The sequence below is a fragment of the Talaromyces amestolkiae genome, assembly GCF_001896365.1.
Source record: "Talaromyces amestolkiae strain CIB chromosome Unknown scaffold7.1, whole genome shotgun sequence".
Classification (NCBI taxonomy): Eukaryota; Fungi; Ascomycota; class Eurotiomycetes; order Eurotiales; family Trichocomaceae; genus Talaromyces; species Talaromyces amestolkiae.
In genome coordinates this window covers 504,171-530,009 of record NW_024468043.1, presented here as the reverse complement: position 1 = coordinate 530,009, position 25,839 = coordinate 504,171, and the positions used below count along the sequence as shown (strand labels likewise).

At 48.0% G+C, this 25,839-nt stretch overlaps 9 protein-coding genes across 9 annotated transcripts; 5 read left to right on the top strand and 4 right to left on the bottom strand.

Annotated features, from left to right (window-relative positions):
• Positions 1–1,693: 1,693 nt before the first annotated feature.
• BHQ10_004230 (uncharacterized protein) lies at positions 1,694–3,109 on the bottom strand (the record flags this gene model as incomplete). The annotated part of the gene is made up of 1 exon (XM_040876574.1): positions 1,694–3,109. One exon carries the CDS (start codon positions 3,107–3,109, stop codon positions 1,694–1,696), a length of 1,416 nt encoding a protein of 471 aa, XP_040732734.1.
• Positions 3,110–4,312: 1,203 nt separating this feature from the next.
• BHQ10_004229 (uncharacterized protein) lies at positions 4,313–4,966 on the top strand (the record flags this gene model as incomplete). The annotated part of the gene is made up of 1 exon (XM_040876572.1): positions 4,313–4,966. The coding sequence occupies one exon, from the start codon at positions 4,313–4,315 to the stop codon at positions 4,964–4,966; it is 654 nt and encodes a 217-aa protein (XP_040732733.1).
• A 747-nt stretch (positions 4,967–5,713) lies between these two features.
• On the top strand, positions 5,714–6,388 carry BHQ10_004228 (uncharacterized protein; the record flags this gene model as incomplete). Its single annotated transcript, XM_040876571.1, has 1 exon — positions 5,714–6,388. The coding sequence occupies one exon, from the start codon at positions 5,714–5,716 to the stop codon at positions 6,386–6,388; it is 675 nt and encodes a 224-aa protein (XP_040732732.1).
• Positions 6,389–6,670: 282 nt separating this feature from the next.
• BHQ10_004227 (uncharacterized protein) lies at positions 6,671–12,169 on the bottom strand (the record flags this gene model as incomplete). The annotated part of the gene is made up of 10 exons (XM_040876570.1): positions 6,671–9,202; positions 9,354–9,510; positions 10,018–10,384; positions 10,438–10,571; positions 10,622–10,782; positions 10,840–11,419; positions 11,479–11,638; positions 11,695–11,728; positions 11,781–12,068; positions 12,125–12,169. The coding sequence occupies 10 exons, from the start codon at positions 12,167–12,169 to the stop codon at positions 6,671–6,673; spliced, it is 4,458 nt and encodes a 1,485-aa protein (XP_040732731.1).
• A 906-nt stretch (positions 12,170–13,075) lies between these two features.
• BHQ10_004226 (uncharacterized protein) lies at positions 13,076–15,199 on the bottom strand (the record flags this gene model as incomplete). Its single annotated transcript, XM_040876569.1, has 7 exons — positions 13,076–13,631; positions 13,679–13,801; positions 13,855–14,107; positions 14,159–14,516; positions 14,577–14,629; positions 14,679–14,896; positions 14,961–15,199. The coding sequence occupies 7 exons, from the start codon at positions 15,197–15,199 to the stop codon at positions 13,076–13,078; spliced, it is 1,800 nt and encodes a 599-aa protein (XP_040732730.1).
• Positions 15,200–15,986: 787 nt separating this feature from the next.
• Positions 15,987–16,575, bottom strand: BHQ10_004225 (uncharacterized protein; the record flags this gene model as incomplete). The annotated part of the gene is made up of 2 exons (XM_040876568.1): positions 15,987–16,523; positions 16,573–16,575. 2 exons carry the CDS (start codon positions 16,573–16,575, stop codon positions 15,987–15,989), a joined length of 540 nt encoding a protein of 179 aa, XP_040732729.1.
• Positions 16,576–17,126: 551 nt separating this feature from the next.
• BHQ10_004224 (uncharacterized protein) lies at positions 17,127–18,493 on the top strand (the record flags this gene model as incomplete). The annotated part of the gene is made up of 3 exons (XM_040876567.1): positions 17,127–17,185; positions 17,243–18,378; positions 18,432–18,493. The coding sequence occupies 3 exons, from the start codon at positions 17,127–17,129 to the stop codon at positions 18,491–18,493; spliced, it is 1,257 nt and encodes a 418-aa protein (XP_040732728.1).
• A 579-nt stretch (positions 18,494–19,072) lies between these two features.
• On the top strand, positions 19,073–23,759 carry BHQ10_004223 (uncharacterized protein; the record flags this gene model as incomplete). The annotated part of the gene is made up of 4 exons (XM_040876566.1): positions 19,073–19,199; positions 19,248–19,290; positions 19,344–23,619; positions 23,685–23,759. The coding sequence occupies 4 exons, from the start codon at positions 19,073–19,075 to the stop codon at positions 23,757–23,759; spliced, it is 4,521 nt and encodes a 1,506-aa protein (XP_040732727.1).
• A 531-nt stretch (positions 23,760–24,290) lies between these two features.
• BHQ10_004222 (uncharacterized protein) lies at positions 24,291–25,749 on the top strand (the record flags this gene model as incomplete). Its single annotated transcript, XM_040876565.1, has 3 exons — positions 24,291–24,555; positions 24,639–25,132; positions 25,186–25,749. 3 exons carry the CDS (start codon positions 24,291–24,293, stop codon positions 25,747–25,749), a joined length of 1,323 nt encoding a protein of 440 aa, XP_040732726.1.
• Positions 25,750–25,839: the final 90 nt, after the last annotated feature.

The following is a 25,839-nucleotide window of genomic DNA, read 5'->3' as shown; positions in this document are numbered from 1 at the left end:
TGCAAAGCCCTAATCCCTGGGCTTTCGTACGTATCACTCCGAAGTGACTGCACGAAAACCGCAAGCCATCATGGTCATTACATGTCGAATGATGTGCCGCTTGCATTTGGCCGTTGGTCATCAATGATTAAAGTAGACAAGTCGATACCTAATCATATATAGCGAGGAGGACGCCTATGCATATTATCATGGCCCCTGGTTTATGTTATTTAGGGTTATGGGAAGCCTTTTGACATTGTTACATAACCTCTTACAAGATTTCAGCTATTCTACTTTGGTTCGCCCCTACATCGCGTCACTTATCCCTCTATTCAATGGATTCGGACTAATGATAAAAGTAATTATACATTACAGATAGACTTACTCCGTCTTCAAAAGATCTACCCTCGCTGGAAAGAACATTGATCGCAATGTCCAGCCGAAAGATGACAATACCGCCACACAAATAGTAACTACACACGGCGTGCTAGCGAAGCACCTTTACTTGCTGCAATGAACTTATCCCGAAAAAGCCTGCTTCTCAGCCTTCCTGCGAAGCATTCGTCGATAGATGAAGAGCGTACAAAATCCCAACACGACTAGGAAGACGATGCAGAATACGAGGATGACGCCGGGATTACGGCTTGCCCMATTGTGTCGTTTCAGGAGCTCATGGGTGTGTTGGTGGTCGTGGACTTTGCTAATGACAGCCATAGTGTACCGTTTGGGAAATCCCCAGCGTTTTCTTGAAGGTTTATAGTTAGTTGAAATGTCGAGAGTTTCAAAAAGGGGCAATCGTACTGGATGTCTTGGTCGAGGAAAAGGAAAAGGAGCGCCCACTTCGGAAGGGAGACTAGTTGAACGATTGACCAATACTCTCTGGGCACCTCTGGATATCAGCATTTTTCCAAGACTTCATCGAATAGCCATAGTAGAAATCGACATACCGTAGTCGCACTGAAGGGAACGAAACCCGAAATAGGAAGCGAAACCTTCCGTACATGCAGTAGGTGAATGTGTAGCTGGAGCTCTTCCTAGGTATTTCGAGAAAGAACTGATGCCAGAACAAATGCTGACTGACGAAACAATTTATTTCAACACTCGACCTGTTGTTGAGAAGAAGCGAGGGAGGTTACGGGAATTCGTCCTTCTGCGAAGCAAAGTGTCGAAGAGGCAGGAAGGAGGTCACCTTCATTGACCACTACACCTTTCGTAGGAAGTAACTTCCTTTTAATCATCCAGCTCTCCTGAAGGTTTTGACGAAGATGTGGTTCTGTCGCTTCTATAGCCGTTGTCTTCCGGTCCAACCTTGAGCTCCTGATATCATTCAACATAAACAATCTCATCGCTTGAAACTAGGTATAGATAGACGCGACAAGTCACCAAAGTCTTGGACAAGTCTTCGTCAAACAAGAGCCACACTCAATGTCAGTATACTCGAATCTCAACAACTTTTCTCGTCTAGTGTCGCCAGATGATGTTGTATGCGGATCTTTCCCCCGGCGTGCGACGTCATGACCATGTGTAAACTCTAACCCTGATTTATTATACTCTCTTACCATAAGACCTCGCTCATGCTCTGAGGCTGGCCAATTATATAACTTCATTACAGTAGGTTTGCATGTATTCGGGTCATTGCGGACTTTTGTGTTTATGCATCAAGTATATGTGCGTAAACAGGTATTCAATAATCAAGAGCTTCACGAGGCAATATTCAATTCCACGCCGTCGCCAAAACTCTTTTCATCACACTGAACTCAATATAAAAGGGCGGAATGAACTTTTCTACCATGCGATCCCATGACGCGCGCCACGGTATGTTATTCATGGCACGATAAAACTCCCAATACTCCGGCCAGAACCCAGCCAGCCCCCAGTCTAGCAAGACAACAGTACCATCAGCGCGGACAATGATATTTCCCGGATGCAAATCCCCGTGAGTAAAGACGATCTTGTGGTTTTGAAGACCTCGCACGGTTTGATAGAGCATGTACTCGCTGTTGAAGAAGTTTGACTCAAAGTCATCTTCACGTTCTAGCACTTTTGGGGCCAGTCGATCACGTAGCGCTTGAATGATTCCTTCGTTAAAGCTTTCCTCAGATGGGTATGGGCCATAGGAGTATCGGGTGTAGTCGCCATAACCGGCTTCGAAAATGCCGTCGCGACAGGGTGATCTGTCGAGTGCACCGATGAAATCTCCTGGAATCTCTCGAATCTGCCTTACGTAGTCCCGTAGAATGTCCAGCACGCGACTGTGATCAGCCAGAGAAGTCCGGTCCCAGTATTTTTCGAGTGATTCGCCCGCCTCATATGACATTATGATGTACCCAACACCGTCAAGGATATATGCACTGAGAAGCTTCGGTACAGCTATAGTTGTACGAGTAGATGCCAGATGTAATGCCTCGGCTTCGGCTAAACGAACGCCATGACCAAATTTCACGACCATATCTGAATCCGCAAAAACGACACGTGCACCCATTTTGCCGGGACAAAGGCTCTCTGCTGTCTGCAAATCGTCGGGGTCAAGTATGATGGTCGGAGGTCCAACGGTTTCTGAGTAAATCAAGCGGATCTGTTCTTCTCCATTTTCTTCTGCGGTTTGGGTACTGTTGCTACTGGTAGTCGTAGGAGAGGCTGTGGTAGTCTCTTTTTCTACCCCAGTCGTCTCAATTTGTGTAATCGCACTGTTATCTGGAGTTCGGAGACAGGCGCTTTCTTCCAGATTTTCCGTTGGTCGATAACAATGGAGAAGGTCAGATTCCACAAATGATTTGCCAGTGCCCCCATAACGAGATGGTACTTGTGACCCAAGGAAACGAGCAAGTTTTTCGGAATTCTCCAACAGTACTGTATTCTTCAGCAGAGCTTCTTCGATATCGAGGTATGCAAGGTATTTATCACAAGGGTTGATAATGTAAGCTTTCCCGAGAATACCAGGATAGTGATGCCGAATCAATGTCACCAATTCTCCAAGAGCATTGCGAATTCTTCTGTGAAACGACTGTTGCTCTTTTTCGGTATTTGGAGTGGCATAGGTCTTAAACTCAACTACGCAGGAAGCCGAATAATCATGCGGACCAGTATCAGGGACCGTTGCATGCAGTAAAAGTGTGGCAAGTTTCTCCATGACAGCAAGACCCAGCTTCACCAGCCTTTGAGATGTTGTTAGGCTTGGATGTATGGCCGAGTGCCCCTTAATAGTCATCTCATCGATGCTAATCCATAGCACATAGCGACCTTCATTTAGAGTAATATGGCACAAGTCCAAGTCTGGGAGAATGGACTCTGCTTCGGCAAGAAGCGCCCTCGGGTAAGAGCAGCTTCGCCATTTCAAAGTTTTCTCAAGCGAGGCACTTGCCCTGGAGACTTGAAGTGAAGGGATTGCTGAATGGCTTTTAAGAAACTATTGATGGCTCAGTAACGGAAATCGGTGCGTGTATTCCGAAAACGTACCCTATTCAAGATTGCGTCCAGTATCTGTGGCTCTGCGTGCTCTATATCAACGCCCCAAATCTCAGTATAGCGGGACTCTTTCAAGATAGGAGGAAGAGCATCATGTAAACGACTGCTTAGAGTATGTGAAATGTCAGATAGACTGGACATTATCAATACTAGGACTCTTCATTAATAATGATTTTCGAATGTTGATTATTGAAGCCTCGAATACCGCACATCATTATCATAGCGTCATCTGTGTTGTTGTTATGTATTGGGTGAGCTTCTCGACTGGCCTTTGATGCCCTTGAGTCATGTGGGTAGTGGCGGCTTAGTCAGTACTCAGACGCTTTTCAAGTAACTTAACTAATTTAAGTAGGTGGTTACCAGTAACTACCCGCCGCCGACACAAATCCATGCAACATTTGAAACAAGTTCGCTCGTGCTATAAATATGAGCGCCTCAATTAGGTACGCGCGAGTCTCTTTGGGTGTCTCGTCACCAATACATCGAATTGATCAGAATTGCCGCCGTCCGTTCATAGATGTGAGTCTTTTGATAATGATTTTCTMCCCGGGCTGATAAGAGCCATCACTCTTTGCGAGCCACTCGATATCCAAGTTCGAGGGCTGTTTGACACGCTACGCTTCTATTTCGGTATGCATCAGACGTTTCAGCAATTGCATCGCGCGCGCTTCAATCAAAGCCTATTCCATGAGCCCAAATTCGCTCCACGTTCTACTCTCAGAACATGATAAATAGTGCATGATGCTACATCCAATATATCACCATTTGCCTTCAAAGACAATTCTTTCCTCTCTCGCAACATCTTTAATTACAATTGATAAAGCTATTTCCTTCACATTCCTAAGCGAGTCTATTCCTTGTTAGCATCATGCCTCATCGTTCTCGTTCTTCTTCAAGGCACAGCTCCCGCTCTGATAGCTCGAGCAAAAGCAGTGAAAAGGACTATGCACTGAGCGTCAATCTTTACGGCAGGGGAGATGCAGCCAAGGGTGATCCCCCAGCCCACTGGGGCGCCATGCTCCACAGGCGAGAGGAGGCACACGGTGATCTCTATCATGTTCGCAAGGACGAAAGGTTCTACTACGAGGACCCAGTTCCGAAGCGTATGGTTGAATCAACAACCACCTACGGTCGAAGTGAGATCGTACATCTCTCAAGGTCGCGCAAGGAGACTGCGGCACGGGTTTTGCATGCGTATGGAAAGGACGAATCCAATCTTCCTCGTGAGGATGCAAACTGTCAAAATTGGACTGTCGGTGCACTTGGTGCTCTTGAGCAAGAGAGGCTGGCCCCYCAGGGCACCAGAGACTATTGGGACGCAAATATTGGACAGGCCTCTCCTGCCATTGGCGAACGACTACGACGAGATGGTAGGTCCTGGGTTCCAAAAACTACTACCGACTCTAGAGGACGAGAACCTGCCGATGCGACCTTTGGAAAGGAGGAAGTGCGACGGCCGACCGGCCGTCTCAATTTGGACAAGTTTGCAGGCCTCAGTAGTGCTAGTAGGCCTAGGCGGTAATCGTTTATAAGTCCAATTTGACTTGTCATTCTTGGTGTTGTCATCGTTACATATGTACTGCTGTTGTATGTTTTGAATACCTCCATGTAACATTATCTACGCTTTTTATTGTGCCTATTATCCTTTATAGTGTCATGTCTAGATCCTTCTATCATTGATCTATATATAACTACATATACAAAATACAATTTTTTATACCTTATTAGTGATAAGGCTTGTTCTGGTATATCCCACTCCCGTGAATATTCGACACATAAGGCGAGAATTTGGCGCCATTAGCTTCGTAGTTGCCATTTTGAATGTGCTCACCATTTAGGCCTCAATTATCGTACTCAGGTTATGTGAATCTTTTCATCATAGCTCTGATTTTTACAACAAATTCTGGTCTGGATTAAGGGCCATAATTCCAAGCGCTAACCTAAGTGGGGGGTATGCGATAGCGGTAACGCGAAGGCAATATTCTGGGACTGTGATTCTTCGATTATGTCAGTATACTGTTCAGATCTGATTCCAGCTCTTCCTTTTTAGAGAACCTTGGAGAATACAGAATATTAAAGGATAAGCATACATCCAACCCACAAAGCCTAGAATCCCGTCTTCGGTTCGTCCCGGATTCCTCACATCTTTGTATTCATTTTGATTTGTACACTTACATACATGTTAGGCGTCCACGTTCTTGTTCACATGTAGCTGGCATCCATATTCTCATTCGTTACTTTACTACGCCTGTAGATGAGATCTCCAGCTATGGACCCCCCCACCTACAACGTCTCCATCAACATCTACGGCCGCGGAGACGCCCTTCTCGGCGACGGCCCCTCTCACATGTCCATCACAATCTCCGACCCTAGCTCCTCGACCTGCGAAATGCACCACATCCGCAACCCCACCGAAGACCCAGTCTTCATCTACGAATCGCGCACACAGCCTCTTGACGACGACGATCCTGTTCTCAGGGGAAGGTGCGAGATTGCTTCTTCCCTCTCTGCTGCACAGCGACAAGAAGCTGTTAGCCTGATAACGGCATTTGGGAACGATAAAGCTAATATCCCCGAGTTCGGTACCGGGAATTGTCAGGACTGGGTTGCTGATGCCGTGGGTGTGCTCGAGAGAGCTGGTCTCGTTTCGAATGGAGAAGCGCGGTTTTGGAAAGGGATGATTAATAAGAGTGCCCAACAGATAAAAGACGAGTGTCTCCGAAGTGGTAAGAAGTGGAAAGATGGGCCAGCGGAGTTGACGTTTGAGGGAGAGCCGGATGCAAGATTTGGTAATACAGAAATGATGCCTGTGGGGAAGTTGACACAGAACGAGATGTTTCAGCAGCGGATGCAGTCGCTTTTGGGTTCTAGGGAGGCGCCTGGAGAGAGGCCGTTTTATGTGTCGAGTCCTTTTTTTAGTAAAATAAATGAAATGGAGGATTGACTACTAATTACAGTCTACGTCAAGACCTCTGTTATCTGGACTCAGACTTGGTATTCGTTGTAACCTGTGTCGATGCGAATGCTAGTACTAACTCTGGTTAAGAGCAAATCTTATGCACCATTCCTTTTCAAAATGCAAAATGCAGAGCAAATGGAACAAAATATAACACCTAGAAAGTTCTGACGTGTGGTATCATCAATCATCGAATGCATCTCATAGCGCTCATCATCTGTCGTTTTCATCATCATGATGGACTGGTACCGGGTCATAAACAAAATAAAACTATCTGCGTCGCATTCGCCTTGCATTGTATTCCTCGTCTTCCTCCTCATCCTCTTCTTCAACTGGCGCTGGCGTACGTCGTTCACTCCTTCGCTTTGGTCGGCGTCGTCGGTTCGAGCTGATATTACTTGCAGAGTCATCTGGGGCAAGGGACATGTCGTCGTCTATTCCATCATCCTCATCTAGACCACTCTCCCAAAGACTGCCCGCCATAGACGCCGGAGTACCTAGTCGAGCATCGAGGTTGGTAGCGGAACCTCGACGTGCTTGATTAGCAACCGATAAACCAGCACCTCGTTCACGTAGCGCACGTCGTACGGCTTCGGCCTTGCAGTGTAGCGCTTCAAATGCGTCCTCCAGGGCTTCCATGCTCTGAAAGATATCCTTCTCAATCTCTGCTAGGACGGCAATCTCAGTGTCTTCGTCTAGCCCGATCGGCGCACCATATGACGCAGAAATACTTGAGCCATACGGCTGACTCATCGGCCGATAGGTAGGGTCCATCTGGAATGGTGTCGGTCCACGTGAAGAGGGCGTGATGAAAGGAGTTCCCGCGCGGCTAGCAGATCGTGATGGAGCAAAGGCGTCCTCGGCACCACTTCGCAAAAACCCATCAAAGCGGCCAGAGATGAGAATCTCCCACTCATCATCACTTATAGCCGCAAGTGTCGCAAGAACGTTGTGAATTAGCGGGTTCTTTAACATGTAGAGAGCTGTTTCGGAGTCTCGAGCCGGAGCAGCCAAACGGTACAAGCGTTGTATAGCCAAGGAAGAAGCAATCAAAGTCTCTGGACGAGGGCGTGGAGCGGGGGTTGCGCTTCTGGGTACTGGAGTTGACGATTTAATGCCAAGTAGTGTGCAAAATATATCTCTCTGTTCGTTATCCAAATATGTCATCATTGCAAACGCAAGAGTCTCATCATCAACCTCTTCGGGCGCGTTGGTATCTGTTTGACCAAGTAGCCACTTGTCGACTGCTTGTTTCGTCTTTCGAGACTGCCGGACGTAGTGATCACGAAACTCCTCCGGCACATCAATATCCAGCTTTTGCATAGGAATATGTTCTTCTCCTGGAGCAAGCTGGTCCTGCGTCGGTGTAGGCATATGAAACGGGGGCCAAATGGGTAGCTCGCGCCTGCCAGAAACCAGCTCCAAAACTTCGCCCCAGCTGACACCAGTGGTCATCTCATCGGACTCCTGACCATCACACATCACACACTGACAAGTCTCGGACGATATGTCTCTTGCAAAAACCGCTTCTAACCGATCCAGTAACCGCCGAGCTACAGACCGATAACCTGTAGCTACCGCAAGCGATCCGCTCTTTGATAAAACCTGATTATAGTCGTCTAATAAGCGGTGATATGGTTCGAAGGCTTGAACGATAGTGCTTTGCTGAGTAGGTTGCTCTGGCGTGTTCACAGCTCCAAGAAGGTGTTTAGGTACAGGGTATCGCAAACCGCCATTCTGTAGCAAATAGTCTACCCGGGGTGGTGCGACAGGCATTTGTGGAGGTGGAGGAGGCGGCGGAGGAAGTGAAGGTGAAGCGTGGCTGTGATTTTCATTGATAACTGATTCATCTTCTTCAATGAACACCTCAATTGGAGGAGACTGTTTTCGTGAGCGGTTCTGTGGCGAGCGAACTTGGGATCGTAACGGAGCTTGGGATTGGTTGGGAGCAATCGACGTCGCATCGGAGTCAGTCGTGTATTGAGAGATATTATCCGTGCTGTGGACAATCGAATGTGACGTCCTAGATATATGACTCGCAGCACGCTTTGGTAGATCAGAGCCCTGCGATGTGGGTTTCGACGACCGGTGGCTAGATGTACGATGCGGTGTCGGCGAATCTCGAAGTCGGACTTTGATCGGGGTGCTCGATCGGGGAGACTTTGTGCTCACTCGCGAGCCATCTTCATTATCCCGACCCAAACTAGACGTTGACTGTGTTGGGTCTTTGCGGCTTTTCACTTTCGAATCCCTCTCTTTATCCTTGTGCTTGCTGCCTGCCGAGCTTCCCACCCTCGAGGATCGTTGGTCGGCGGTGAGTGGTGGACTTGGTGGAGTACCATGACGGTGTCCGTTGCGCGATGAAGTCGTGCGGGATTCCTGGTGGTCAACATCCGTAGGATCTGGGGTAGGAATCTCTGCCTGCCGCGCTGGGTCGGATTTACCCCATAGCGCCACCTTGCTGTGTGCTTTGTTCAAGGCCGGATAGGGGAGACTTGCTCTCGAGTCGAGGAACGAAGTGGCAGCAGAGTCCGTGTTGCTGTCAATCTCCGGCATGGACGACCTGCGCGTGCGAGTGTGAGAGCTTGAAGTGGACGAAGTCATGGTGGAGTCGCGATCCCTGGTTGACGTGCCCGGTCGTTTTCCATGGGACGGACGCTTCTCTTTATCCTTCTCCACATCTCTCTCTCGGTCTTTGCTCTTGGGAGACTTGGCCATTGTTTTCCCTTTGTCCAGATCGCGGTCGTTAAGTATGTTTCGCAGCTTCGACGACATGGTCTGGAGGCGAAGGGGGGGGTTTGACTAATGAACGGATAGTCTCAAGCGAATCACTTCTACCTCGCCTAACAAATCAGCGGAACGTCAGACAACATTGTTGGACAGGGAAGCGCGCGGGGCACCCACCGTTGTGATAGGGCAGCTATACTGCGTCAGTTGCACCTCAGAGAATCACCAGTGTCATTGAGCGAGGTTGGACAACACAGCGAAGCGGGGCCTGGGCGACCAACTCTTCTGCAGTCGTCCAGTTAGAGCTCATGATGCGGCTTGAAGCCTGCACCGTAACGGTCGTAGAAAGCCCAACGTAGTCCGCCTCAGTGTCGATGTGGGTTCTGGCGCAACGTGATGTGACGTTGGCAGCTAGCTGTCAGGGTTTATTTCGGCGGGGTGTACTGTAGAAGGATTGTAGTTGGTCTGGAGTAATGCTATTGTCTGTCGTCTTAGGCGGCAGGGATTTGAATAGGTTGATGTGTACAGAGTATTTAGTAAAAATGAAGATCTCTAATGATGCAGAGTACAAATTTAGTAGCTCTCATCAAGAAATAGATGGCAGGGATTTGGCATGGAGCAAGTCATAGGCGAGGAATAGGCGCGCACTTATGTATGGCTTCACCGCCTGCCAATCATTGGTGCCTGACGGATGCATGGTGCCTCAGGCATATGATTGCCTTTCATTTTCCTCCAACTTGTTTAGGTATCATCGTATTCTCTATCGCATGCATTATGTACAAATCTAATCGCTATGACTAACTAAAATCTATATAGCAAAACCGCCGGAGTTTTTCTGTCTTGGTTCGCCAGCAGCCTCGAACGTGCCATTCGACAACAACCGAACACACTGCGTGGAACTTGCACCAATAATCAACTCGGTGACATTATGGCCTCGGCCTCGCATAAATTCAATAGTCTCCTTGTCGAAATCAGCCTCCATAGCGGCCAAATTTGGAATTAATTGATCGTGAAGGCGAGGTTCTGAAAGTGCTTGCACGGGACTCATTCCTCTGTCAATCACGTTAATGACGCTTTGAACGGTTGCTGTAATAATTCGACTCCCACCAGCGGCGCCGGTGACGAAATACAGCGAGCCATCTGCGTTTTCCACGATCATCGGGGTTATGGAAGACAGTGGCCGTTTTCCTGGCTGGATGTAGTTTGAAGGCGAAGGAGCGTAGCCGAACTTGTTTGAAAATCCAGGTATGGAAAAGTCTATAGTTGAAACTATTACTATAAGTCATATATAGGAAGTAGATCACACTAACCGTTCATTTCGTTATTCATGATAATGCCCGTCTCTGGAACCATGATCAAGTTACCAAAAAAGAGGTTGATCGTGGTTGTCAAAGATAATGCAAGCCCGGAGCGATCTGCAGTCGAGACATGTGATGTTCCGGGTCTGTATCCTGTTAGCCGTGCTAATTTCGATTTGGAATAACTTATACGCACGTGTCTAGACTCTCAAGACCATCTGGATTATAAGCCGAGACATTCTGAGTGTGAAAATCAGATATTCGGCCACGAATCCCAGAGGCAACGGTGTCATTCAGCATGTCTTCCTCATGTTGACGTAAACCTGGTAGGAAGGATGGATCTCCAAACGTCGTTCTCTGATTATTCGAGTCGTTAGCAAGCATGAACCACGATAGTACTAGTATGTGACGCACCTGGCCGTAAGCAAATCTCATGGCTTCATCAAGTCGATGAGTGCTAAGGTGTTTTGTCTCTGGCTGAAAGAAATCGTTGTAGCCTTCCAGAATCTTCAAAATACTCAATCCAATAGTTCCACTAGACGGAGCAGATGTGCTGGTAATCTTATACCCGCGATAATCGATCTCCTTAGTATCGCGAATCAGAACCTCATAGCGTTGGAGATCCTCCAGGGTCATTGTCCCGTTGGCTTCCTGTGTTGCCTGAATCATAGTTTCAGCAATCCGCCCAGAATAAAATGAATCTGGCCCTTCATTTGCGATTTTTGCTAGAGTATCGGCGTAGCGCTTCCGATAGATAGTGTCTCCAAGTCCCAATAACGTGCCATTTGGCGCAAAGTCTAGAGACCATGACGGGTCGGTTCTTAGGAGATCAGGATTGCTAACAAGACTTGCATTGATGGCGCGAGCCAAGTCTGCCGTTACCGAGAATCCGTCTCGAGCAACTCTGATGGCAGGTTGAAGGAGTGTTGACCACTCTAAGGAACCGTACTTTTTGTGTAAGTATTCCAAGCCTCGAATTTCGCCGGGCACGCCACTACAAACTATATCAGTATGCAGTCTGAGATAGAGGCGGTCGGTAATGATGGAACCTACCTGGCCAGTCCACCGACAACAGATGCTTGCTTATTATCATTGAACATGTCCTGAAATGCTGCCGCCGGCGCCGTCTCTCTGAAATCGATATGTTCATAGATACCATTGGGCGATCTGACTAGTACAAATCCTCCACCCCCAATCCCACTATGATACATACCTAGATATTCATTAGCCTCATATTATTGACAGTCGTAGGATGTGGAGAGTCTTTACCAATTACTCCAACACAGAAAACGGTTGCAACCATCTTGACCAAGTCAGTATATGTCACTGGTTACTGACTGAAGCTATTCACTTACAGCATCCGCAGCATTTCCTCCCTTTTTCAACATATCAATTCCAGCTGTGCTACATATCGAGCTTTCACTCGCCACTGCGCCAAAATTCGCGTCGCTGTCATCAGTGATCGTGACTGCGGGAGACGTAGCCCTCCATGGCCCAGAGAGAATACAAGGCCTCAACGCAGGAAAAAAGATGAAAATGTACAAAATCGCAGCTGCTATCGTGATGGCAATCTTGGCACCCAGTATCACACGGCTTGCCCGCCGCGGTTTCGGCTTGCATTCCGAAGTCGGTGAAATGAGAAGCTATTTCGATGATTAGAATCAGCGTCTTCGAAAAGCATAGTATCAACAAATCTCACTTGTTTCTCTGAGTCCGAGGCTATCGCGCCATGGCTGATCGCCATTTTGAAGTGTATGGTCTATTGTGCCGCTCTCTTCTCTTATCGGATTGACAGGGATCCCGGGCTGATCTATACTGAGGATGCCACACATTCAAATCATGCCGAGTAGACTATATATTGGATCGCACGGGGTAAGTCGCAAGATGAAAAAAATAAATAAACAGCAAGACGAGATAAAGTAAATGAGAAAGAATGATCCACGTGCCACACACACAAAAACCGGACTCTTATCGAGCAGCCCACCCATATAAGCTCAAGCCTTACAACCATTTTGCACTAATCCCGGTTAGGTAACGATTGGTGATGTCTTCCGCCAATCATTTTGTAAGTTCCAATTAGATCCCTCTAGCCTTTTTGGGAAGGAGGTACAGAGAATGAAGAAGGCACTATGGCTTCCTTCAGTACTCACACCTAAAACTAATGGCACTCCTAGATAGTGCATCGCTTTTCCCACCAAATGATGATGTGCATCGGCTTCAAAATGTTCCCAAGATTCCGAGAGACCGGACCGGGTTCAGAGGCTCGCTGTCCACGAAACATCTGGTAATTTGACTATCTTGTTTGTCACAAATGTTTGACGTGTGAGAGAGCTGGTGCATGTGGGTTGTTAACGAAGGTGGCCACGCTTGAAACAAATAAATTTTCTGAGCTCGCTGACAGAAGACATAATCGGCTCTTTCGCTTCGTGTGTCCTGAAGAATGCATGCTACAGTAGCTTTGATGTTTGCTCTTTTCCCTCTAGATTGATTTTACGTTGCTCAGCTACCAAGATGAAAATAGCAGCAATGAATTATCAATTGCATAAGAATATCTTCTATAGTACTGCCACGCCCGGTATGGTAAATTGTGTATAATGATAGTTATCAAGAATGATTTTAGTTCCGAAAAGTCTATCGCGCCGAGCTCGATTCAGACCACGATCCGCCTTCCTTCGTGTAATTCATTGACATTGACGTTCTCCCATAGTGCCGCTAACAGTAGTGCTATCGGTAGAAACCCCAGCCCTGCAATGCATGTATGCCGCATAAACTCTTCATAAGCTCGAATGATTGCGTGTCTGACGGGGCTGCCCATCGGGTAACTGAGTTGCTGGTTGAGGCTTTCGTAGATCGTTTTGGCCCATGGTTTTGCATCAAGAGGGAGGTATTGCTCCAATAATTTGGGCATATAGTTGATATATAGAGCTGATGCAACGGCCCGTCCGGTGGCAGCACCGAGTCCTGTAAATAGACTGAACAATGCAAGTGATATTGGCACCTCCGAGGTTTCAACCACAGCCATAACCGCCATCGTTCCACAGATTCCCATTGTACCGCCAGGAAAAGATAGCATCAGTTGATTTGCAATGATGTGCCACGGTGTCTTGTTAGATTGACGGGTGATTATGGTCAGACCTGTCGCTAGGAAATCGAAAGCAGCAGCTGCAAGAGCCAAAATTGTGTACTTTCCGTTGAGGCGTATCGAGCTGTCACGATCAGAACTTGCTCACCATGGATCAGGAAATTGACTTACATTCCAGTACATAATGCAAAAAAACAGGATCCAACGATGTAGACGTTGTGCACATATCCCGCTTTTGATACCGTGAGATTATGGACCACTTGAAGGTACGATAGGAAGTGAGAGTCTAAACAGCTATGCCGAATGAGTTAGTAGATGAAAACAGAGAAAGATGGTGGGATACTTACTAAAAACTGGCAAAGAGCGCTGCGCTGGAGATACACGCGCCGAGTATGGTTGGATTGATGAGGCCACGAAAAGCAACATTGCGAGTCTTGAACTGATGTCTCTCCCACATGACGAGAATGGGCAGCAAACAGACACCCAAACCTAGCATGAACGCCAGACGAGGGGCCTTGGAAGGTTTCTGTGAAAACACTCCGAAGCTAAGAGGCAGGAGAAGCATTGCAAAAGATGCCCCGAGAAGAATGCCGCCGATAACTAGTAAGTCAGTTGCTTGGCTTGTATTTCAAGAAGATTGCTGACTCGCACCATCAAACTCTATCAAAATGCTTTTGGTTACTCTCCACACCCTCTGTCGGCGCGTCAAAGGTTCCGAGGCCTCTTGAGGCTTTTGGGTCCCTTGTGTGTGTCTTCGAGGATCGTCGAATAGCGTGGCTGCTAACGGCAAGGAAAACAGTGGCAAAATGACTGCAAAAGCGCCATAGGCCCAACGCCAGTTGCCGCGTTTATGAAGCGATTGCGCTGCAATAGGACCGACGAACGTATTGATGAGATGTGGTAGATTGCTGACCGCGAAAAGCCAGCCTCGGTCTTTAATGGAGGTTATATCGGCTATACCGATACCAAGGATATAGGAAATTGCATCATAACCAATCCAGCACAAAGTCTGTCTCATTAGCCACGAGAAACGGACCAGAAAAATATATAGGTAACAATGACGACTTACCTGTGCAACCATGAACAGTGTCACATTCTTAGCAATCGCCGCCAGAATGAGGCCTAGAGGTTATTAGCAGGTTTACCAAGTTGTTTTTCGCTGAGTGCCTACCAAGTACTGTCACAAGCACAACTGCAACAAACATCTCAACTCGACCCCAAGTATTTCCCACTTTGGACATAGGGAGCTTGATCACAGCTCCAATGATGCTGGCAACAATTCCATTCGTCGCTGTTAGATGATGTTTTCCAAAAGTGCTCATGGTGTGAACGATGAGATGATTGCTGATTTGTAGTTGAAGGGTCGTGAGACAAAAGACGATGAATATTCTGTGAGATGTCAGAAAGAGCTTCTCATCTAGTCCACGTGCAGAAGGGCACAAACCCAACATACGCCAAATTCAGTCGACGTCGAGTCCAGATGCCCGTACGAGTGGCTGCAGTCTCATTGTCCCCCTCAGGTAGCTTATTCCTCTGTTTCGAGTTCTCGCTGTCAAGTTGATCTGGGAAGTGTACTGCAGGCCCCGACTCTATCCCATTGTGAGATGTTTTTCGAGCGTGACTGTCCGGGTTAGCAGCTGAAGATTCCGACACTTCCGCGATTCTGCCCAGACTCTGTCGATAGCCGCGCATGGTGGATGGATTTTCTGTGGATGTCGAAGCATCGGTTGAGGAAGAAGTTATATCCAGTGGGTTTAGGACAGCATTGAAGGTAAGACTTCGAATTGATAAAAGAGTGTATCCAACAGGACTGCTCTGTAGTAATCACACCGATCAAAAGACTGTGCACAAGGATCTAAATATCTTCATTCTAAAAATGAGATGCCGTGGACGAGAACGTAAGAGAGGTTGTCCCTCTGTTGAAGTAGAAGGTCTCGGTCTCTCTGCGTTGGCTTGCAAAAATGGAAGGCGCCTGCCCTGACTATTGAAGGAAGGTATTCTGAGGGCAGGACGGGTAATTTTTCATGTATTACACGTGTATGTTTGGATTTTTTTCTCTCTCTCTCTTATTCATGAGTAACGTAAATTCATTATAGTGCGATGTTCCCTGGTTGCCAACGTGTTCCTCTACATATGCAAAGCAATATCGCCGCTGTCGATAGGACGGACGCTGAAAATATGGTCAAGGACCATATCTAGTCCATTTATCGGGTGAAGAATTGTAGCGAAATGATAAGACTCACTCAAATATCAGCACAATTCCAATATGTGAGCGTAAAGTCTGATCGCCTCAGTGAGCTACATTCCCTTAGGTATGGAATTACCGAGTAATTTCACCCAAGGCGTTAGAGCGACCGCATCTTCGGACACTTCAAGACTCCTGCGTCGCTCAACTCAATCCAAGCCGTAATTTGGGATTTGGCTGAAATCCCTGACGTTGATGAATTTGTATAACATGGTTCTAACCCCCGCATGCAACTCATTTTGCGTTCCTGAATGCAGGCTGGTGATCCATAGTCTGGGAAATGAATCCTCGAAGAGCCGCCCATCGATTTGACGTGGAACTAGACTCCGTAGTTGTCGGTTGAGTTTCGGCGTGCTCCTGTAGTTTCGGTGCGGCTTGTTCAATAGCGCTCATTTGTGCCATATTCTTGATAAACCTGTCACGCTCCAGCTTTTCCATCTTCTCTTTCCTCTTCATAGCGCCCGGGCGGTGTTTCAATGTCTTATGTTTGATGATGTTCGCTTGATTGGCAGCGTCCGAGGGAGTCTCATCGTCAGCGTCGGGTAGGGCATCGGCGAGAGAGTCGAGATTGGCGACAAGCTTTTTCGAGGGCCGTCGTCGCTTGGGTATTTTCATCTGAGATTTTGCCACCTTGTTCACAAAGACTGAGTGCTTGATCAAGCGCTTGTCCTTCTTGGTCGTTCGAAAGTCATCTGGGAATAGACCATGGTTGACCGAAGGTATTGCGCCTCGGCCGCTGGATGTCTTGCGGCTTGTTGGAGGTACTGGAGCCTGCAACGGTTAGAGCATTTCGGCAAACTGCAATCAATGGAATGCCTACCATGTGAATTATGAGGTAAGAGATAAGGGAACAGAACAATTGTATAAAAGAGGAAATGGAGGTGCGTGTTGGATTAGTTGCATGTGCGTGGTAGTGCCGGTGAAAAAATGTAGTGGCTCGGAGACTCCTGCGGGTCAGCCAAAAACGAGGGATCGCATGTGACGTCGACCACGGAGGTACGTACCTTTTTGTTGTCAACAAAAACCTGACCTCAGATTTCTTACCAGGCCCTGTCTAATAGTATCACTCCTTGTTCACAATCTATCGCCCCATATATGAATTACTCCAAGCTCGCGTCACATGCTGCCACCACCACAACAACCACTCTGAGAAAATCCTTGGTCTGTCACCGTTTTCTTGCCCAAAGCTTGCCCCAACGATCTCTGGCCACCACCACCACCACCACCACCATTTCGTCCTCTACTACGTCTGTCCCAGCGCCACCTTCTTCAAGTCGCCAGAATATATTATCCTGCCACTACACAACATTGCCCTTGCACGGACGACATCAGATTCGTCGCTCGTCTACTACCCCTCAAAGCAGCCAAGCCAATATGTTGCTCAATACGAACTCGAAGAAGCACAAGGTGACCGTTATCGGCTCTGGTAACTGGTAAGCAGCGTTGCATATAATTCTATCAGCGCATTCATGAGCTAATCCTGCTCTTAGGGGAACCGCTATCTCGAAAATCGTCGCCGAAAACGCCGCGGAGCACAGTGACATCTTCCACGAGACAGTCGAGATGTGGGTGTTTGAAGAGAAGGTGACAGTGCCAGAAAGCAGCACGCATTTCAAAACTAGCAACCCTCTTTGTCAGGGCCCTCAGAATTTGACGGAAGTGATCAACGGATTCCACGAGAATGTCAAATATCTTCCCGACGTCCCTCTCCCGACGAACCTCCATGCCAACCCTTCGTTAGAAGATGCGGTCAGAGATTCTACAATCCTGGTTTTCAACGTGCCACATCAATTTATCATCCGAATTTGCGATCAGCTCCAGGGCAAGATTCTGCCTTATGCTCGTGGTATCTCTTGCATCAAGGGTGTGGATGTAACGGAAGAGGGAGTTAGCCTCTTCTCGGAAACAATTGGCAAGAAGCTTGGAATCTACTGCGGCGCTCTTTCGGGTGCCAATATTGCAAACGAAGTCGCCAAGGAGCTCTGGTGCGAAACTACAATTGGTTATGATCCTCCTCACCTTGACTCCAAAGCACCTACTCCTACTGGAGGCTCGCCCTCTCAATCTCACGTGGACCTTGTTTCCTTTGAACACAAGGACTCCTCAGGACAGTACTCTAAAGTGAAGCTTCGGCCTCTGCCTAACGACTACCCACCGATTGACCACGGTCTCTTTAAGACATTGTTCCACCGCCCTTACTTCCACGTACGTGTTGTCAACGATGTTGCCGGCGTCGCGCTTGGGGGTGCGCTTAAGAACATCATTGCGGTTGCCGCCGGTTTTGTCGATGGACTGGGCTGGGGTGACAACGCCAAGGCTGCAGTCATGCGCGTTGGCTTGTTGGAGATGGTGAAGTTTGGATCTCAATTCTTTGCCAACTCCATTGACCCGAAAACATTCACCGAGGAAAGTGCCGGTGTTGCGGATCTCATCACTAGTTGTAGCGGTGGGCGCAATTTCCGTTGCGCGAAACTGAGTGTCCAGCGCGGCGCTCCCATCGAGGAGATTGAGCAGCAAGAGCTCAACGGCCAAAAACTTCAGGGCACGTTGACTGCTGTTGAGGTCAACAAGTTTTTGAAAAATCAAAAAGTGGAAAAGGACTATCCTCTATTCACTGCAGTTTACCGTAAGCTGTCTTATCCATATGATATTTTTTTCGCACTGCTAACTTGATGGTAGGCATTCTACAAGGCGAAATGAAGGTTCAGGACCTTCCTTCGTTCATTGAGCCTAAGCTTTAAATATACGATTTATTCTTCTTGGCCGGGGTGTTTTCTGGTATGGTGTTAGAGAGGAGGGGAGTCGCAAAGGACTTGGAGTGGATAAGAGGACTGGTATATAGCATGATGATGTATCTTAGCCTGAGACGGAGTTTAACGACAATTGCATGAGCGGTCTGAAATATTCTGTTGTGTCTCAGTAGAACAACCAAAGTCGCGAGGCTAAAGCAGCCTCAGGTACCAAGGCATGCCATGCCGCATGATGTCATGGGCGGTCTAGCCCCGCGGCACACCTGCTAAAAAGCCGGGAAGTGCTTCACTCACAATCCAGCTCCACCACTTCTCCGGAGAACTCAAGCTCTAGTGAGATGGTAAGAGTAAGCCGTCTGTGTCATTGTGGATATGAATAGTCTGTGTGTAACGCGGTCCATTAATTCGCTCTCCTAGCGTCCTACGGCGCTTCTGGACCTGACCTGGCTGACCGACCATGAGCTCGCCCGTTAAATAAATCCCTTCCAATCCCACACGCCCGTGCAGTTTCTCATTACAATCCGATAGTCACCATCTCCTTCTTGATCTCTCATTCATTGCGCATTCACAATGGGCGGTACACGGCAGGTCTATCTGTTGCCGCTGACAGACGGCGGTGCGCCGGATATTCCTGGCGGGTACATCTACCTGCCACCTCCGACAACCCCCGCTTATGTGCTACGCTTCGTGATCGAAGGTACAAGTTCTATTTGCAGAGAGGGGAGCTTATGGACAAATATACCAGAGGAGGGCGCAGAATTTGATCGATCAAAATTTCGCCAATTCACGTGAGTCCATGAAACTCAAAAACTACTGGTGTAAAGCTTACACCGAGTGACAGTCTTCAACCGGACTTTAATAAAGATATCCATATTGATGTACCCATAAACCAGGCGGGCGCCTTTGCTTTCTATACCACCTACTCACCCCTCCCTGAATTCACAGCGACCTCCCTTCCCTCGCAAAAGCAAGAGAAGAGCGAAGTTCACTATGTCGATGTGTCGCCGGCATTGTACCTGCGGGGTGCGGACTTGCCCTTGGATGCCCTTTCTATATTCTCAGTCATATCCAAATTCATGGGAAAATACCCGACGGACTGGGATAGTCACCTACGTGGCATATCGCAGCGAAATTACAACATGATCCATTTCACACCGCTAATGCAACGCGGCTCGTCTAATTCACCGTACAGTATCTACGACCAGATGCAATTCGATTCGGATTCGTTCCCCAATGGCGAAAAGGATGTTGCGGAGTTGGTGGAGAAAATGAGCAAGGAATACGGTCTATTAGCTTTGACGGACGTCGTCTGGAACCACACTGCAAACAACAGCAAATGGCTCGAGGAACATCCCGAGGCTGGTTATAACGTGGAAACCGCACCGTGGTTAGAAGCAGCTCTTGAACTTGATACTGCTTTGCTCAACTACAGCAATGACCTGGAGAAACTCGGCCTGCCGACGGAGTTTCACACCGTGGACGATCTGTTGAAAGTGATAACGGGAATGCGCAAGCATGTAATTGATGCGATCAAGTTGTGGGAGTTCTACGTCGTGGACGTAAAGGGGAATGCTGCTCGAATTTTGAAAGAGTGGACGACCAGCTCAGCGACGGAACCCATTGAGGGTGCTCAATCGTGGACTTTGAAGCAAAAAGCAGACTTCATCCGTCAAAGCGCCCTTCCGAATGCTTCTCGAATTCTTGGAAGATTTGATAGGCAGGTGGATGAGAAGGAAGCTTCACGCTTGCTTACTGCCCTGTACGGATCGAAAGACACAGCAGACAGCTCCGCAGTGGAATCGGAAATAGGCCACATTCTCGACGAGGTCAACCAACCGTTTTATGAAGAGTACGACGCAGATGTCAAAGTTATTCTGGATCAATTACTCAACCGCATCAAGTACGTCAGGATTGATGACCATGGTCCAAAGCTGGGACCTGTGACCAAATCCAGTGCTCTGATTGAGACCTATTTCACACGACTGCCTGCCAATGAGACAACTAAGCGCCACAATCCCAAGTCCTTGGCATTGGTCAACAATGGCTGGATCTGGAATGCCGATGCTATGAAAGACAACGCCGGGCCGGATTCGCGAGCATATCTCCGGCGAGAAGTCATCGTGTGGGGTGATTGTGTCAAGCTGAGATACGGATCTTCCCCTGAGGATAACCCTTTTCTCTGGGAGTATATGGCCAAATACACGCGGCTCATGGCCAAGTACTTTTCTGGTTTCCGGGTAGATAACTGCCACTCTACCCCTTTGCCTGTGGCCGAGTATCTTCTTGATGAAGCGCGCAAAGTTCGACCTAACCTTACTGTTTTTGCGGAGCTTTTCACCGGTTCTGAAGAGACTGACTACGTTTTTGTGAAACGTCTGGGTCTAAGCGCATTGATTCGAGAGGCTATGCAAGCATGGAGTACCGCTGAATTGAGTCGTCTGGTTCACCGACACGGAGGTCGACCCATTGGAAGCTTTGAGCTAGATTTACCCACAGGATCTTCTCCGGCGTCGAACGAGCAGGAGACCATCGCAAATATTCGCCAAAGTCCTGTTCATGCACTCTTCATGGACTGTACGCACGACAATGAAGTTCCAGCTCAGAAAAGAGATGCAAGAGATACATTGCCAAATGCTGCGTTGGTTGCAATGTGTGCTTCTGCTACTGGCAGTGTTATGGGTTATGACGAGATATACCCTAAACTCATTGATCTTGTTTCTGAGACTCGTTTGTATAATTCCAAATGTTCAGAAAGTGCGACTCTTGAGGTAGGACCCGGCGAGGGTGGAATAGGTGGAATCAAGAAGCTTCTAAACGAGCTTCATACGAAGATGGGCAAGGAAGGGTATGATGAAACATATATCCATCACGACGGAGAGTACATCACAGTTCATAGAGTGCATCCGAAGACACGGAAAGGTATCTTCTTGATTGCTCATACTGCATTCCCTGGGAATGGCAACGGAAACGGTATTCTAGCACCAACTCACTTCACTGGAACTCATGCCAAGCTGCTCGGAAGCTGGAAACTCGAAGTTGACGTTAGCGACGAATCTCGGAAGAATGTTTTGGAAGACCAGAGCTCTCTACGAGGTCTACCTAGTAAGGTGATCGGCGTCGAAGGTGCCACGGTCAGCATCAATGGAGACGACGCGGATGTGACTGTTACTGAGTATCTGGTCCCTGGTTCAATTGCCCTGTTCGAGACCTGGACCCCAAGCGCCGAACATGCAGATGGTTTCGATCACTACATCACCAGCGGCGCTGACCAGGCTTTCTCAAAACTCAATCTCATCGATCTCAACTTTTTCCTCTATAAATGCGAAGCTGAAGAACGGGATTCTAGCAATGGACAAGATGGGGTATACAGTATCCCGAAGCATGGCCCGCTAGTCTATGCTGGTCTCCAGGGTTGGTGGAGTGTACTTGAGAACATTATCAGATATAACGAGCTGGGACACCCACTGTGCGACCATCTTCGTCAGGGACAGTGGGCATTGGATTACATCGTTGGCCGTTTAGAGCGAGCAAGCAAGCAAGAAATGTATACCAATCTCGAAGCTCCAGCAGCTTGGCTACGAACACGTTTTGATGTGGTCCGAACATTGCCTAGCTTTCTCCTGCCACGATACTTTGCTATCATTGTCCAAAGTGCGTTCACGGCTGCATGGAGACGCGGTATTCAGCTGTTCAGCAAAAACGTACAACATGGCCAGCAATTCATCCACCAATTAGCCATGGTCAGCGTCCAGCAAGTCGGCTACGTCAAATCGGCATCCTTATGGCCAAGTAAGAGCGTGCCAAGTCTTGCTGCCGGTCTTCCACATTTTGCTGTGGACTGGGCACGATGCTGGGGTCGTGATGTATTCATCTCCCTCCGCGGTTTGCTCCTTTGTACTGGCCGTTTTGACGAGGCCAAAGAACACATCATTGGTTTTGCAAGCGTTCTCAAACACGGCATGATTCCTAATCTGTTGAGTAGTGGTAAGCTACCACGATACAACTCTCGAGACTCGGTTTGGTTTTTTTTGCAGGCTATCCAGGATTACACGAAGATGGTACCTGATGGAATCAAGATTTTGGATGCAAAGGTTCCTCGACGATTTCTGCCTTATGATGATACCTGGTTCCCATATGACGATCCACGTGCATACTCTAAAACATCCACAATTCGCGAAGTTATCCAAGAAGTCTTCCAACGTCATGCATCGGGCCTTAGCTTCAAAGAGTACAACGCCGGACCTGCGCTAGATGTTCAAATGAAACCAGAAGGGTTCCAGATCGACGTCAACGTAGATTGGGACACCGGGATTATATTCGGCGGTAGTCAATTCAATTGCGGTACATGGATGGATAAAATGGGCGAAAGTGAAAAGGCAGGAAGCAAAGGAATCCCAGGAACACCGCGAGACGGTGCCGCCATTGAGATTACTGGTTTGTGCTATAGTGCATTGAAATGGGTCGAGGAACTTCGCACAAACGGACAATACGAACATGAGGGAGTCTCAGCCGCCGACGAGAAGTCTATTACATTCGCTGAATGGGCGTCAAAAATCAGATCCAACTTTGAGCGATGCTACTACATTCCGGTAAACAGCACGGACGACAACAAGTATGACGTTGACTCCTCTCTCGTGAACAGACGAGGCATCTACAAGGATCTATACAAGTCTGGTAAACCCTATGAAGACTACCAACTCCGTGCCAATTTTCCGATCGCCATGACCGTTGCCCCCGAACTATTCAACCCAGAACACGCACTACAATGTCTCTCAGTCGCCGACTCCGTCCTTCTAGGGCCCACCGGCGTTGCCACACTTGATCCATCTGATTTTAATTATCGACCTAACTACAACAATTCCGAAGACTCGACTGATTTTGCAACCTCAAAGGGAAGAAATTACCACCAAGGACCGGAATGGCTATGGCCTCGCGGGTTCTTCTTACGGGCACTGTTGCATTTCGATCTTCTACGACGGAAGACAGCGCATGAGCGTACAGAGACTTTCCAGCAGGTTACAAGACGGCTCAAGGGGTGCAAAGTTGCTCTCAAGGAAAGTCCGTGGAAGGGGTTGACGGAGTTGACGAATAAGGATGGAGCTTATTGCGCAGATTCGGTATGTTCTCCTTTTTCCCATGAAATTTTTGATTTGTACCTTGTTCTTGAACTGACGGTATGTAGTCTCCTACTCAGGCTTGGTCTGCTGGATGTTTGCTTGACGTGTATTACGATGCTGCCAAGGTAGCGTCGGAGTGATTTAGAAAGTTCATAGATGTTTTGTGCTGGATGGCAAATGACGGTAGTAGACATCTGTTGTTAAATCGATAGAGTAAATTTAACTAGATAGATAAGAAAATGAACAGCAGTATTTGCCAAGTTACCTTAAGTCCACTCGGCTTCTGATTATCCATATTATTTGGCTTTCTCTTTGGCCAATCGGTCGCTTACACCAACAATTCACATCAGCCGACAATCACCGGCTCTGATCGAAGGCTTACCGGTTCCTGACTCTCGCATACATATCTTTCGGACTTTGATGCGAGGACCTGAATGCTGTCTGTTTAGCCTGTTTACCGGCAAAGATTATTAGGTCATTGTAGTGGAGTTCCACCACTCCTCGGACTTGCTCCGTGGAGCAGCGCGGGGAAGAAAAAGCCCCGAGGTCAACGATCAACGTGAATAACAACCGTCAGCTTTATAAATATTCATGATGGTGTACATCCCGATATTCTTCAAAATTACTGCAATAAATCATATATGAATTTACATTGTGCCTAATATATAATCATGACTTCTACCAAACCAGAGATAGGCTTCGTCGGCCTCGGAGCCATGGGCTTCGGCATGGCCACCAACCTCGTCAAGCAGGGATACTCCGTCAAAGGATATGACGTCTTTCCTGCATCTGTTGAGCGATTCAAGGTCGCCGGTGGAATCCCAGCGACATCTCTGAGAGACTCGGCAGAGGGGAAACAGTTTTATATCTGCATGGTAGCATCAGCGCCCCAAGTGCAGGATGTATTGTTTAATCCGGAGACAGGGATCCTTGATGGTATGCTCATTCCATCATCTTAATGCCTATTGATTCATCCCTTTCTACATGTATATTGCGTAAAACTAACAAAAGAGTAATAGTACTCCCCCAAGGCGCGACATTCCTGCTCTGTTCCACCGTCCCCTCGGCATACGCCCAATCCGTCGAAAAAGAGCTCAAAGCTCGCGGACGAGACGATATTTTGTTTATCGATAGTCCCGTTTCCGGCGGCGCTGGTCGTGCAGCTGATGGAACGCTCTCCATAATGGCCGGTGGCAGCGACGCCGCTCTCGAAAAGGGGAAATTCTTACTTCAAGAAATGTCCGACGCAAAGAAATTGTATTTGGTGCCTGGCGGTATTGGAGCGGGTAGTAATATGAAAATGGTGCATCAGGTTCTTGCGGCGATTCACATTGCGGGCGTGAGTGAGTCGATGGGTCTTGCGGCACGATTGGGGTTAGATGCTCGTGTTGTCGCGGATGCGATTATAAAGTCGGATGCGTGGACCTGGATGCATGAAAATCGTATTCAGAGGATGCTGGAAGAGGATTGGAATCCAGGTGCGAGTGCCATGACGATCATTCTCAAAGACGTGGTATGTTCAGCCCACCTGTAAGCTTCCATTGAAACGTAGCTGACTTGGATAAGGGTATCATCACATCAACCGCACGATTACACAAGTTCCCTACACCTCTTGCCTCATCAGCAGAACAGCTCTACCTCACCAGTCTCGTCCATGGTTATGGCCCCAAGGACGATTCATCCCTCGTCCGCATGTACACCCCTGAGTCGATAGCCAGCGTGAAATGCACCCTTTCGCCCGAGGAAACAGCGCGCAGACTCCAAATGGTCATCAAGTGCATGCAATACACCAACATCGTCGCAGCAGCAGAAGCCGTCGCATTTGCACGGTACTTGAATGTCGACATGAAACAGTTCTATGACCTGGTCATCAACGCCGCCGGAGGGAGCAAAATGTTCAACACGCTCGGCGTGACAATGGGTGAGGGGATACCGACGGGAAACTCATCGCAGGGGACTCTGAGTATTGATGGTATTATCAAAGAGCTCAGTGCTATTGTACAGGAAGCGAGAGATTTGTTTACGCCATTGCATCTGGCCACTGAGGCGCTGACTCAGTATTTGGTAGCGCAACGACGTGGCTGGGGGTCTGAGGCCGCGACGAGCATTATCAGGGTGTGGGAGAGCTAGATAATTAGTTGAACGATTCAAGAACCATGAATTAGCGCTGTAATTGCTTGAGATGATTATCCTTTTTCATTCTTCCCTCTAGGACATTCA